This window comes from Bombus impatiens, unplaced genomic scaffold (assembly GCF_000188095.3).
Source record: "Bombus impatiens unplaced genomic scaffold, BIMP_2.2 scf_0135, whole genome shotgun sequence".
NCBI classification, from domain to species: Eukaryota; Metazoa; Arthropoda; class Insecta; order Hymenoptera; family Apidae; genus Bombus; species Bombus impatiens.
In genome coordinates this window covers 2,741,305-2,754,919 of record NT_176554.1, presented here as the reverse complement: position 1 = coordinate 2,754,919, position 13,615 = coordinate 2,741,305, and the positions used below count along the sequence as shown (strand labels likewise).

General features: G+C 42.7%; 1 protein-coding gene across 15 annotated transcripts in view; it reads right to left on the bottom strand.

Moving 5' to 3' along the window:
* Nucleotides 1-13,615, bottom strand: part of LOC100744883 (glutamate-gated chloride channel) — an 88,117-nt gene that overhangs the window by 24,484 nt on the left and 50,018 nt on the right. For 7 of the 15 annotated variants that reach the window (XM_024365339.2, XM_012381594.3, XM_033319015.1 and 4 more), the window contains exons 3-5: nucleotides 12,022-12,192; nucleotides 10,515-10,603; nucleotides 4,195-4,347 (exon numbers count right to left, since the gene is read on the bottom strand). In XM_024365339.2, the coding sequence (XP_024221107.1) occupies nucleotides 4,195-4,347; nucleotides 10,515-10,603; nucleotides 12,022-12,182 (403 nt within the window). In that variant the 5' untranslated portion in view covers nucleotides 12,183-12,192. Of the gene's footprint in view, nucleotides 1-4,194; nucleotides 4,348-10,352; nucleotides 10,946-12,021; nucleotides 12,193-13,615 lie in introns of all 15 variants that reach the window. The other 8 variants (XM_024365342.2, XM_003486890.4, XM_024365343.2 and 5 more) reach the window with 3 other exon arrangements.

The window sequence follows — 13,615 nt, the reverse complement described above, 5'->3', positions numbered from 1 at the left end:
AAGCAACGAAGGAAGTTCATGGGAACACGCGTTCCGTCTGATCTATTTCTGCGTTTCGATAATCCGCAACTGTTTACTCGGAATGGGCTACTCTCGGTTTGTACGCAAGTGTCGCAGTCGTCGCGTCGAAGAATTTCTCAATCTTTCAAACATTCCAGGTGTACGTCGAACGACACGGACCGAGTGTGGCCGTTTCGGATCGTCGAAACGCTTAAAACACAAAAATGGCTGTAAATTTGCAAGAAGATCGGACGGAACACGCGTTCGTACAAACGTTTTTTTATTATTTCTACCTCGTGTTCGCTGCTGGAGTGTTACCACATTCTCTGTATACTCGTGTCAAATATCCTGCGATTTTCATAGGTTACACGAACGTACATCTTCGAACGCGTTTCAAACTTTGTCGATGCACGTATAATATAATCACGCAAGTCTCGTGACATGAAAAAGCAAAGGAAATTGGAAAATGTGCAAGTATAACAGACGTAATACTCGCGCATAAAGCACATGTACGAGTCTTGGAACGCTTTCGTGAGCCTGTGCACGTACGATCATGCCGATCTCAACACTCGAAACTTCGATCCCGAGTTTCGGTCTGCGATCCCGAGATCGACATGTTGCTGTTCTTCTATTTCTCTTTTCCTTCTCTACGCCTTGCCAGAAGCCGTTGCTTGTTATCGCGAAAGCGTCATTAGAGCCATGCTGTGCACATGCTGCGACTAAATTTCGTGTTTGTATATTGTGTGAAGCTCGTAGTCGGAAAGTTAGGACTCGAGAACCGGTCGTCGAGAGGCGCGATAGCACGGCGACATTCGATCGAGAAGAGGATCGCTCGCAACGGAAACGGAAACGGTAACGGAAATGGAAATGGAAATGGAAACGGAAACAAAATGATCGTTGCAGCGATGCTCCGCCGGGCGAACGGTTTCATTTTCGCTGCACGCCCTTGTCTAATCGATGATGTGCCCGACGCGCGGCGTTTCTCAAAGTGGAACGACCAATTTGCACCGGCACTGTTCGCGTGTCACGCGTCTAACGAGTCCTAACCACCGATCCGATATAATTGCCAACGCATTCCACTACGGCAAAGACACGGCAAAACGCGATTGCGTTTCAGAAGTTACGTAGTACGGTGTCGTGAAATACGGATGGAATATGGGGCAAGGATGGAACGTGATGATATTTAGAAATCGTATCTCGACGATCGAGGAACAGCCTGTTGGCAGCGGCTCTCCGCGACCAGGTGTCGTCTTCGGCGATAGAAACATTTTCGCCGGGTTGTAGCTCGACGTCGACGAGAGATAGCGAGAAACTGTACAGGAGAAAGTTAAACGGCGTGATAAGATCTCTATGTTCGTAGGTTTTCTAGTACTCTTCTAGTACGCAACGATGCACCGGCGAAGCGCGAATGCACTCTTCTCTCGAACGACGCTCTGTAAGTTTTCGTTGATCGTTCGGTGGCAACTTTGAATCGTCTAGTGTCAAGATACTTGGGTCGACGAACGCTTGGTTTAAAAGATACGTGGATTTTAACTTCGCGAAACTGTGTATACGAGAGACAAGGAAAAAGGGCGGAGTGGTTGTGTTCACGTTTCCCTTGTCTCTTGTACGTTAAATTCGGTGGAATTGAAATTGAAATATCTTTTGGATTAAGCATTTCTCCATCCAAGTGTCTTTACTTTTTTCCAGAGAATTGGAAAATATTTAGAAAATATTACGGAGTTTCGTCCGAAAGAAGAGCGCAATTGAGATTTCTCGGTGAATCGTTGCATACTAAGAAGAACCGAGATTGTATCGTGTCATTCAACTTTTCCCTGTACCGTTTCTCTCTATCTCTCACCAATTTCGGGATACGACTCGACTAGGTTCCGTAACGCATCTTGTACAGTGAAGAACATAATTGAACCTGCTTTACGAACCATTTTTTATTATCCCTAACATTGCAGGTATACAAGAAATTCGTACGACAGACATATTTCGTGCAATTGAAGCTAAGCTAAACAATTTTTGTTCGATGCCTAACGAGAAATATTCGTGGATTTAAGCGTGTTTCGTACTGTACAACCATAGTTTGATCGTAGTTGGATTGTTGCGTCGGATAAGCTGCGGTACAACGAGTCCGGCATCTATCGGTATAAAAATGATTAGATTACAAGACTCTTATGAATCTCCGCTGGTAGCGAGAATCGAAAAGCGATAGAGCGAAATTGATCTTGAGACAAAATCTCGTACAAACTATAGCAAAACGCATCGAAACGATCTTAAGAAGCTAAAGAATTTAAAATAAATGAAAGACCGACTAAAGACATTGGACAAATTGAAAAATCGTTTAGCTTATCATTAACCGTGCAAAATATTTCTGTTACGTTTATTTTTCGTATACCTTAATGCCGATGGTAAATAATAAGTTGTTCGTACAAAACTCGTGGTTGTTATATCGCGATATCGGTGCAGTTATGTTCTACACTGCGCACCAGGATTATGCAATAGACAATAAAAAAAAAAAAAAAAAAAAAGAAGAAAGAAATCGACGCGTTATCGAACCGTGAACACGCCGGTTTTCCTGCTGGTTTTTGATAACAGCCGCTCTATTATTACGTCGGTGAAACGAGCAACAATCGGCGGGGCACATCGGACACGAACGTTGCCAGGCTCGAAAAGAATGTCAGATACCGCGATCGGTAAGCAACGCTTTTACGTCCTCTTAACACGAATGTCCCGTTTCGAGCTTCGCGTCTACCAACAACACAACTTTTCTAGTCTTTCTTGTTTATGCTGTTCGAATCACGAGCCAACGTTTTACGAAGTAACGTGGTAACGTAAAAGATTTATTCAACCGAGCTGCCGCGAGTATTCTCTGATTGTGCGTGTGTTTAAGATCGAACAGTCGAAGGGTTTAGGAATAAAAAAAAAAAAAAAAAAAAAAAAAAAGAAGAAAGAAATCGACGCGTTATCGAACCGTGAACACGCCGGTTTTCCTGCTGGTTTTTGATAACAGCCGCTCTATTATTACGTCGGTGAAACGAGCAACAATCGGCGGGGCACATCGGACACGAACGTTGCCAGGCTCGAAAAGAATGTCAGATACCGCGATCGGTAAGCAACGCTTTTACGTCCTCTTAACACGAATGTCCCGTTTCGAGCTTCGCGTCTACCAACAACACAACTTTTCTAGTCTTTCTTGTTTATGCTGTTCGAATCACGAGCCAACGTTTTACGAAGTAACGTGGTAACGTAAAAGATTTATTCAACCGAGCTGCCGCGAGTATTCTCTGATTGTGCGTGTGTTTAAGATCGAACAGTCGAAGGGTTTAGGTCGAACAACGTTTACACGCCTCGCTCGAATCCTCCGTGTCTCGCACTACGTCCAAGATCACGTTTATTCGAGCGAAAAATTGCAACTCGAGCTCGATCGAAAAGTTTTCTCAACACTAGAACTATCTTTGATGTCTATTTAAATAAATACGTCGCACATGATCGGTTGCAATTAAACTGCTGTTACAAAGCTAAACCGATACGATCGCTGATATTGGCACATGTCGCTTATATTACTAAACCAACACAAATTATACATAATAAATATATATATATGTATAATAATTTGATACGCGGTCAATGCTATTTATAATCACGTTTCGTTTCGACAGAAGCGAACGTTAATATCACGAGAAACAGTGGCGTGTTTTTAGCGATTCGAAGAACGAAGAATCAGTCGCTTTGAGCAGAGTTTGGTAGTTCTAGTGTTTTAAAAATATAGGGACCGAGAACCGAGAAAAGCTTTCAAAGAGCAGAGTCTTGTTGCTCTTGCCAACAAGAATATACATGGAAGCAGAAAACCGTAGTGGTTCGGCTAAAAAATCGATCGACCTATAAACCCTCGTACGGAAATTCGACTAGCAACCCATTCAGGATTCCATATACGCCCGTACGTTTCAACAGTGTCCTCCGTTATATACAGCTATACACGGTACACACTGTCAGCGATTACGTTCGCCGGAGAATCAAGGGCTTCGTTCGATAAAATAATAATAGTCGAAACGAATGAACAGAGACGGACGAAAGAGGCGGCAACGAGACGCGAAAGAGAGGAGAGAACGCGGCGAACTGAATGGGTCGGGTCGGAATGAAAGTCGTGGTTGCCTTAATTATTTCTCTAGACGAGGTTACGAGAGAAGTAAAAGCAGAAGGACGGACCGCGAAGGTGGGTGCGAAGGTGTTGGTGCGACGTGTAGTGGTTATTGTTCTGGTTCTTGTACTGGTTCTTGGGGTCGTTAGAGGAGGTCGACGACCGGTTCGACAGGCCGGTGGCGTCACCAGGCCATCGCATTCCGCAGCAGAAATCCGCATCTGTAACACCCAACAACCCCTTGCCCACGTCTCATCCTTTTTTTCGTGTTACTATCGATCAATGTAACTGTTCGATCCTGCGCTCGCCGTCTACTTGTTCTTCCTCCAATTCCGCATTTTTCCTTTCTCTTATTTTTTATCTTTTGCAGCACGGCATTCCAGTATACGCGATGGAACGACAATAACAATAACGACAGCAACGACAAATTACTGCGGTAGAAGAGAGGGTAGATATACGAGGCAAAGCTCCGACGTACATAAATCACCGATATCCGTGTAACGACGATTACGAGTACTATCACGAAGATTCTAATATCATAGCCGAAAGATTGTCGGTCTTTCGTTCGATAGACGATCTTCTTGATTTAAATTACGACCTCGATTTAAATTACATGCTCGTACGTTCAAGTAGCATATAGTAGTAATTCGATTTATTTTGCAATTTTGCTTGATGATCTTTAAACGATCTTCGATTTCGATCGCGATACAACGACAAAAATAGGAATTGCGAATTGGTAGAAATACGAGACACTTGCTAGTTCTAATGTTAATTTAGACGAAAAGATATTTATGTTTGTACGGTGCGTTACGCGTGAGATTCCTTAAAGTTATTTTTCTACCTTTCCTCTATTGTATTGTTCTGTTTTCCCGAAGTTGTTATCCTTGGAATAATAACGCCGTTATCTCATATTTCCATCCTCTCTTCCGTGTCTTTGTTGGGAAAAAAAAACATTTGGAAAAATATCCAGCTTTCCGTCAGGTTCTTGACAAATAGCTTTTCTACGAGCGATTCTTTATCCGATCGAACAGCAAAAAGAATAGCAACGGGAATGTGAAGGTTGTATTCATTTCGTAAGAGTCTGAGTGTGTGAATTTCTGTGACACCCAACAACTCTTGCCCACGTCTCATCTGGTTTCTTCGTGAACCTAGTTCCGCCTAACGATGTCAACACCTATCACGAAATCGAGTATTTTTGGGGAGGGGGAGCTTATGAACGTTCCACCTCGATCGAATCGATAGGAAAACAGCACACCCCTATCGACAACACAAATATTTTCAATGTTGATTTTACCATACAAACACTGGTCAATTTGTTCAAGTAAACGATAAGGGCGTGCCGATGGATTTTCAATTACCGGACACGACCAATTGGCTCGCGACCTATTTAGGCTTCCCTTGCCAAATTTTTCGCGAAAACGTAACCTCGAAAGCGTAAAACACACATTCTACCTGACCTTATTTGTCCCTTTTCTCGGGCTCGGGATGTTCGATTAGATTGGCAAGAAGAAAGTAGAAAAGAAGAAAAAACAAGGAGTGAAGTTTTCTTTAGAAAAAAATGGTAAACAGAGTGAGAAGCTTTGCAGAAAATCAAAGTGACGGCATGAAAAGCATAATTGCACCGTTGCTCGCAGCCTTTATATAAATAATTTTTTATTTGCCACTAAAATTACGGCGTAAAGAAGAAATAGACATAACAGAAACGTTTTGTACGAATATTTACCGTACGTTCTTCTCTTTCCTTTTCTCTAATCTGCAGGAGAGAATCGTTCGAGCGAAATTCGTTCGTTCACTGGGCCAAAATTGTCGCGCGAACTATGCCAAAACGCGTTAAAACAATTCCAAGTGCAAATGATTTTGCAGGAAATTCTAGCAGATTGTTCAACCTAAACGTTCTCGATTGGCAAAAACAAAAACGACAGAAAGTCGGGTACTTGGTGTCGCGGGTAAACGAATTAAAAAAATTGTTTCGACTAGCATCCACTTGTACGAGATATTTCTGTTATGTGAATTTTTCGTGAATGTCTAATTTCAACGGTAAATAAGAAATAATTTATATAAAATCTGTCGCTCTTGTAGGTTCAGTTACGCTCGTCGCTGCATCTCGAAGAAAAGTCAGGAAGCTGCAGAATTGCGTCGCGCCAACTCGTTCCGGTGAACTTCAAATAATGCAGTTTCCATGCAGTTCGAGTTCGTATCGCGTTCGTTTTGTTAGCAACGCGACTCTTCACCCTCTCTACTCGTCACCGATTTCATATTCGTTTTCTACGTACTTTGCTCTTCAATTTTCGTCGCGCAGTTCGTTACTTCCTTTCCAACTGGTATCTATCTAAGTTACGAGTCTGAAAATTTCTTCCTCTTTCTCTCTCCCTCTCTCTCTCTCTCTTTCTATCATCTTCTCTATCTTATTTATTCTACCACGAGAACACGAAGAAGACGTGTACTTAGCACGAAACAAGCAATCAACGTTTCTCTTTTGTCGCTGCAATTGAAAAATGTTGCGCCAACGTAGCGGGGAGAAGTAAAGGGAAGCGATACACGCGGCTTGTTTTCTCCACCGATTCTCCAGACTCGTCGCCATTCTCTTTTCATCTTGCATCTCGCACTTTTGCGAGAAAGCGTGCTTTCTTTACATTCGCCGGCTGAACAAATGATGCCGGTGCTCGAGGGCGCCGTGGCAACTTCCCCGTTCCCTCCAATGCACAGAGAAACCGTCCTTTTGTCACGCCAGACTTTCTTTCAGAGGGTAAAACGTTGTCTTCCTGATAGGCACTTTACCGAGCCTGGCGTGGAAATCTGTTTCACGCCTGTACCGTGATACCGCTACATCGATCAATTACCGATCCCTTTGTCGCTTTTCAGATTCTAGAAACGGAAATCGTAGAGCGCAAGATGGAAATCGGAAAACGAAGATCGTCGACACGCGATACGTAATATTAGGTGGGTGCAAAAATTCTGTCGGTTCTTGCGTTCTTTCTTGGTACAGTTCGCGTTTCTTTTTCTTTTTTTTAGATAAATTATAAGTCGTTTGAAGGAAGACTATTCATTTTATTATTTGTTTAATTCTGGCCTTTCGAATGGCTTCCGGTTGCAAACCTTGCAACGATAGTCAGCGTCTTTACGATACTTATTCCTATCAGAATGGAGACTAGTTTCGCGTAATAGTTACGAATATCGTATTTTAACAGCAGATAAAAAATGACGGTCTCTTTATTCATTTTACGCTACTAACCCGAAAAAGTTTTAAACTAATGGTTTTCCATAATTATACCCGTTGACATACGCAAAAATACGCGATCCATTCAGAGTTTCTGTTCTTCTATTTAAAAAACGTGCGGATGAATGGAATTTCATATAATGTATTTTCACGTCTACGAGTATCTTCGTGGACTCTAGGAACCAAGAATTCTTCGCGAGAGATATCAGTGAGTTGAGATAAACGAGGAGGAGTGATAAAATTAAATGGACACGACGTGATAGAAATATGGAGTATAAACGAGATCGTTGAAAGCGTTTATAACATTATTCTCATTACGTAAAACCGACGGAACTTTTGCAATCAACTAATACCGACAAGCTGATTCACACTGCACGTGTCTACTTTGCATATGTATTTGCACTTAAAATCCAGCGACGTTGAAACGTGCCCATCTTGATCGGTGGCACACTTTAACCACGAGATTTGGCACAACCGACGTAGTTTCTCACGAGATACGAAACGCAAGCGTTTCAGTAGATCAGTGCCAAATGAGCAATCTCGACGAATGCTTAATTAATATCGCCAACCGAGTCACATCGAAGTCACGCGTTCGCCGACATTTGCACCGGCAATTACGAAAGCGACCCGAGACAAGAATGTAAAAAATGCGAGTTTGTCGCCTATTTTGCGTCGTTGAACAGGATTCAGCTAACGCGTCAAACGCAAAACGCGATACACCGAGTGAAATAAAGAAATATATGACTCGGACCATTTTCATGATCATCGGTGCAATCATCGGGCGCAAAAGCGAGTCGATAATCGAAGCATTGGAGACGTAATTGTCAAGTACCACTGCTAAGAGAAACGTTTCGAAAACATCGTACTTGCGTTATGTAAATGTAAATTTTTCCATATAGAAACGCTCACCGACTGTATCTGTTTGCTAAAAGTTAACAATCGATTTATTGTTATACTTTGTATTGTTATCGATTGTTATTAGAATTTTTGTTCGTTGTAATTTAAGTATTGAAAAACACCGGATCACGTGGTCGACATAGAGAATAGAGGGTGAAGAACGCTTGAAACGGAAACGAGGCATATCGCGAAACTACTATAATTATTCCAAATGAGTTTGCTTACGCGTAATAGCTGCGAACTACTAGCTGGCGGTTTATCGCGGCATCGCAACGATCTCTTGATATTTCGCTCAATTCGATAGAAGCTTTTCTCTGCAAAGCTCGTTCAAGCGGAAGGTTTTTGTTGTAGGAACGAGTGGCCGAATTCGGCGGATCCGTCTGACCACGTCCTTTTCTACTTACACGTTGCGGGCTGTGACATTATGACACCAACGGTCGTCGCCTTTTCCAAAGTGAAAATTTCCGTTCCTCTTCACCTTTTAATCAACAGGAATATCGCGAATATTCTACCATCGATATATTGAGAATTTTGTATCAGGAAATCTCGCGGTATTTTTGACGACTGATGTATCGCGTAGAAAACTTTCATGAAATTCCTGCGCTATTTTCATTCGAAATCACTCAATTTTCAAATAAAATTTTGTTCTTTTAACGCTTCAAGGCTATCGGTTCGCCAAGTTACACAACGTGCCCTGTTTCTTCTTCGATATCTTATTTCTTGAATCGAACGGACAAAGATTCAAGAATTTGTGAAATTTCTTTCGATCTATTCAAGTTACACGAAGGAAAACGATTTAAATGGCATTGCGTTTTCGTGCAAACGACGTCTATTGCGTACTTGCGCTTGTTCTCGTAGCATTCGTAGCACGAGAGCATTATAATTGTAGGAAATAGACGCGTTAAGCTATTTCGAGTGACGACATGGTCGTTTCGCTATAGAGGCGGAGGGACCATTCTTTAGATCGATAATTAATTTGCCAAGAGGTAAGTAAATTTACATTCGAATAAATCTGCGCCGTGTAACACCGGTTCGTATCTCGGATTCGTACGAAGCGTGACGTAAATACCTCGTGACGTTTGAAACCACTAGATCTTTTTATTACGTTGATAGCGTTGCTTAATTTACGTGCTCGTCTCGTTCAAACGAAAAGAAATTAATTAAAAAACTCGTTAACGCAGCTCGAAGGACGCCGTAAATGTAATACAAAGAAATTCATATGGATCTCTTTTACCAATCCAAAATATTTCGTTCGGTGAGATCGACAAAAGGAAAAGAAAAGAAAAAAAGAAAAGAAAGAAATAATTCGGTTAGAAGAAAAAAAAAATGTCAAGAATGTTCAGATTCGGTCGCGATAAAAATGCTAGAAAGTCTAGTCGAGATGATTTCAATCCGAAGAAGAATTCCAATCGCCTTAGCCGAGAGACTACAAATTTATTACTGACTCGAATTGGATTTCCAACGGAGTAGCTGTTCGGCGCGGCGTGGTAAACAGCTGTTGGCAGCGAGAGCCTTGCAGCTAGTGATAGAGGGCCGACATTGGTCAGACGGGTCGGCCGATTCGGCCAGTTTGTCGTTTCGACATCAAAAGAAACCGATTATTACTTTCTTGCCATTGCGATTTCATTCGTGCTCTCCATTCACCTTTCCTTTTCATTGTATTCCCCTTTATCCCCGTACATTCTTTTCATCTGCCCGTCTCGTATCCTTTTACACGCCACTCTAACGTATTCATCGACAAGCGCGAGACTCTTTCTCTCCACTTTCACAGCGATCCTGGCATGCGTACCGCGATTCCTTCGCTAAACCGCGAAAAACGCGCAATCTCGCGCAGCACGTAAATGCATACGACAAGCACGCAACGTGCGAACTGACGATAGGAAGGAAAGGAGGACACGGTGGAACGTGAAACGTGAATATGAAAAAGTAGGGGGAAGAAGAGGGGAACGAGGACGAAGTGAAATCAAAGTAAAACGAAATAAGATAACCGAGTTCCACTTTCATTCGTTCTCGCGTTTCCTCTCGTTCTTTGTTCTTAGTCTTTTCTTTTTTCATTTTTCCTTTTCCTTATGCCGATTTAGCGTGATCAGATCGATTTCTAATATAGAGTACCCTTTCGACGAGGGGTGAGCAGTGAGCTGTGGTTGTGTGGTGCTGTATGGTGGTAGCGGTGCCGGTGGTGTTCGAGGTGCTCTGGATGATCAGGGTCATTGGGTACGAGGTAGTCAGGGGTGTAGTCGTCTTGACGGGTGTGGGGCGGGGGCCTCAGTGTACCTTGGACCGGGGGCAGAAGCCGCTTGTCGTAACGGGTCGACAGCAGCAGGTTGTCCAGTATCTCCTTGTCCGACTTGCCCTCCTCGAAACTGCAACACAACGTATTGTAGCTAGCCCCGAAACCACCGGATCCACGACGGAATTTTTCCTTTCCTTTTCTTTCTCTTTCCTTTCCTTTCTCCTTTCTCCTTTCCTTTCCTCTTTCCTTTCCTTTCCATTCCTTTCCTCGGTTTTCACCCCCGATCATCGAGTGTTCTCTCTCTCTAGCCACCCCGAAGGTCGATCCGCAGATTAACCCGCAGTTCGCTTTGTCGCGAGCCTCGACCTTGACCTTCGAGGTGTCCAAGAAGATCGGTTTTCCTGAGAATGCGCTTGTCGCACGCGATCTGTACGAAACGCGCGTCGTTCTCTTTCGAGTGAATTCGTTATGGCTACACATATTAAAAGAGAAACTCACACGATCTACCAATTATTCGACGAATATTACGCAGAGCTCTCTAAAACGCACTATATAATACGTGTATATATATATATATATACATATGTATATAATATATATATATGTATATGTATAATGTAAAAACAGCTTCTACCTTCGAGCGTCATCGAATTAGTCTGGAAATTCGCTAATTTAACGATCTGTTGCTTCGATCGTTGACTACATCGCGATCACTAGGATCCAAACTTGTCTACACTTGGCTAAACGTGTACGATGCAATCGAACGATTTTTGGGACGCTGGTCGAGCGAAAGAAGATTCGCGATTACCTGGCCGCTTTCGTCTCTCTCAAAGTTCAGCCCGACTCTATTCCGATTTCAAGACTATCGGCGAGCGCTAGACGTTGAGAATCCGCGGCTGTAAATATTCTCCCGAGCCAACATCGGTGTCGCGCGATTAGAGAGATCCTGCGAGATCACTCGTCCGTTGCTATCAACGTCTCGGTTGCTCCGTAGCCATTCCGCATCGCCACGACCACGACGACGACAAGTTTATGGCCGGTAAAGTAAGTTGACGAGCGTAAAAGGGTAAATAGACAGCGAACAAGCCAACTCCCCACCCTTCGACCGGCGTCCCGGTTAATAACGAGACAAGTTTGCGCAATATTAAATGTAAAACAAGTATAAGAGCCTTTGAACAAGAAACGAGGCGACATTAACGACGATTCCCGATATTCCATGCAAAATAGATCTGTTTCGTCTAATGTGAAACATCGAGCGAGTCTAGATTCATCTTTCCATGTATTCTGTACCGCGTCGTCGCTACAATGTCGCTCTCTCGATCCTATCACAAGCAAACACAACAGTGTTCTACTCTAGTGTCCCTCTCTTAGCTTCTCGATGCGTTCGAATCGTTAAACTTTAGCAGCCTCCTGGCCGAGTAAAAAATCTCTTCAAACAGAGGAAGATAACGCGACCGTTATTCCGGTATCGTACTTTGGTATCGGGAAGTTAAGAGCAGATCGATGGCTGAAGAAGGTGTTAGTTATCGTGTATTCCATAATACGTACATGTCTTCGGCACGCACGAGAGTGACAAGAGTGAGGGCAAGTGTGAGGATACAGAGGATGGTGAAGATGAGGGAGCTTGCGAGGGAGGTGAGAGACAGCGAGAGGACGGACGAGAGGCGGCCGCCACCACCCGCACACCGCCCTAGCGCCACCCAACCCATTCTATGTCATCTGAAACAGAAAGCACATTTTCCATTATTATGTATTCCATCCGCAGTGCAAGAGAAACGAATGTCATCCGTTCGCAAAAGCGATACCAAGTCTGGAATATTTCTACGGCTCTGTGCTACCGTCGTTGCGAATGAACGCGCTTTTCCATGAAATATATTCCTTATAAATCAGATAATAAATAATTCAATTAGCTTGCCTCTGAGATATTCTCATACGAGAAATATCGTATTTTTCGATGTACTTTGGAAGCGTAGGATAAGTAGGACGACTGGATAACAGCGCGTTTGTTTCGCGCAAAATGCGAAACGCACGAGAAGATAAATCAATTTTATTCCAGTAGCGATGCACGGTGTTTGGAAACGACTGTCTGACAGGCAACGAGTCGTAATTTTCAATAATTCTCATTAATCTTTGTCGCTTAACACTAGAAATACCACACCGGTCAAAATGCCTGTCTCTGCAATTTTATAAATGTGTCAACCCTCCTAGATGGATTAATAATACCAAAAATCTACTACGTAACATGGAATTGCTTCTGTAAGAAAGTAATAAATCAATAAATATAAAGATATTCCATCATTACGTATTTTTCAAAGACCAGTCATTTTCACTGGTTTTGGAAAAAATAGCAACGTGTTAACTATCGGTAGATGAACACCATTTACAAATCAACGGTCTTCCTTCGTAGAAGAAATCGATGTTTAAGGTAGATTGTCTCGGGTGTTATAAATTCTGCAGGGAAAGTTCGTAATACCCAAGTTTTACAAAACGATACGAATTTTAATATACTCGCCTGTATAAAGCCTGTTATAAATCATTATGCGTTCAGTAAAATATTGGTAAAGTGTGCAAGTTAAAAAGCGAACAAGATGAAACAAAAATTTGATCAAAAGCAATCGAATGCAGGCGATAGATATTTCTTCTTTTTCCATTTGCTGGAAAAACTCGATGCAAAACCGTTTAAAAATGTTTCATTTACTGTACAGATCATCGCTATATACCACTTTACTCCGTTGCCGAGTGTATTAAAAGGCAGGTGCAGGATTACCTCTCAAAGACCTGTGGATACACTTTTGATCTACGACCTTTTACGCGATTCTCATACGAGTACACGGATTCACGGAGTATACCGACCCTGCCAGACGATCCCTTTTAACGGAATTCGACGGATAAGGCTGAACCTTCCAAACACGAGTTTCAAAGCTCGAATATATCGTGGCTACCGCCGTGAACTTGTTTCATCTCGCTTTTATACCGCCTTTGTTCCACTGGATTGTCTGCAAGCACGAAATCAACCGGTTATCGGTTGATATCGTATCGTATCAATATCGCCCTTTTTTGCCCCCTTCTTCTTATACTTAGAAGCATTACGTACGCTTGCGGTCTCGTACAGAACGTCGTAACTAATCTAAGAAACGATTCA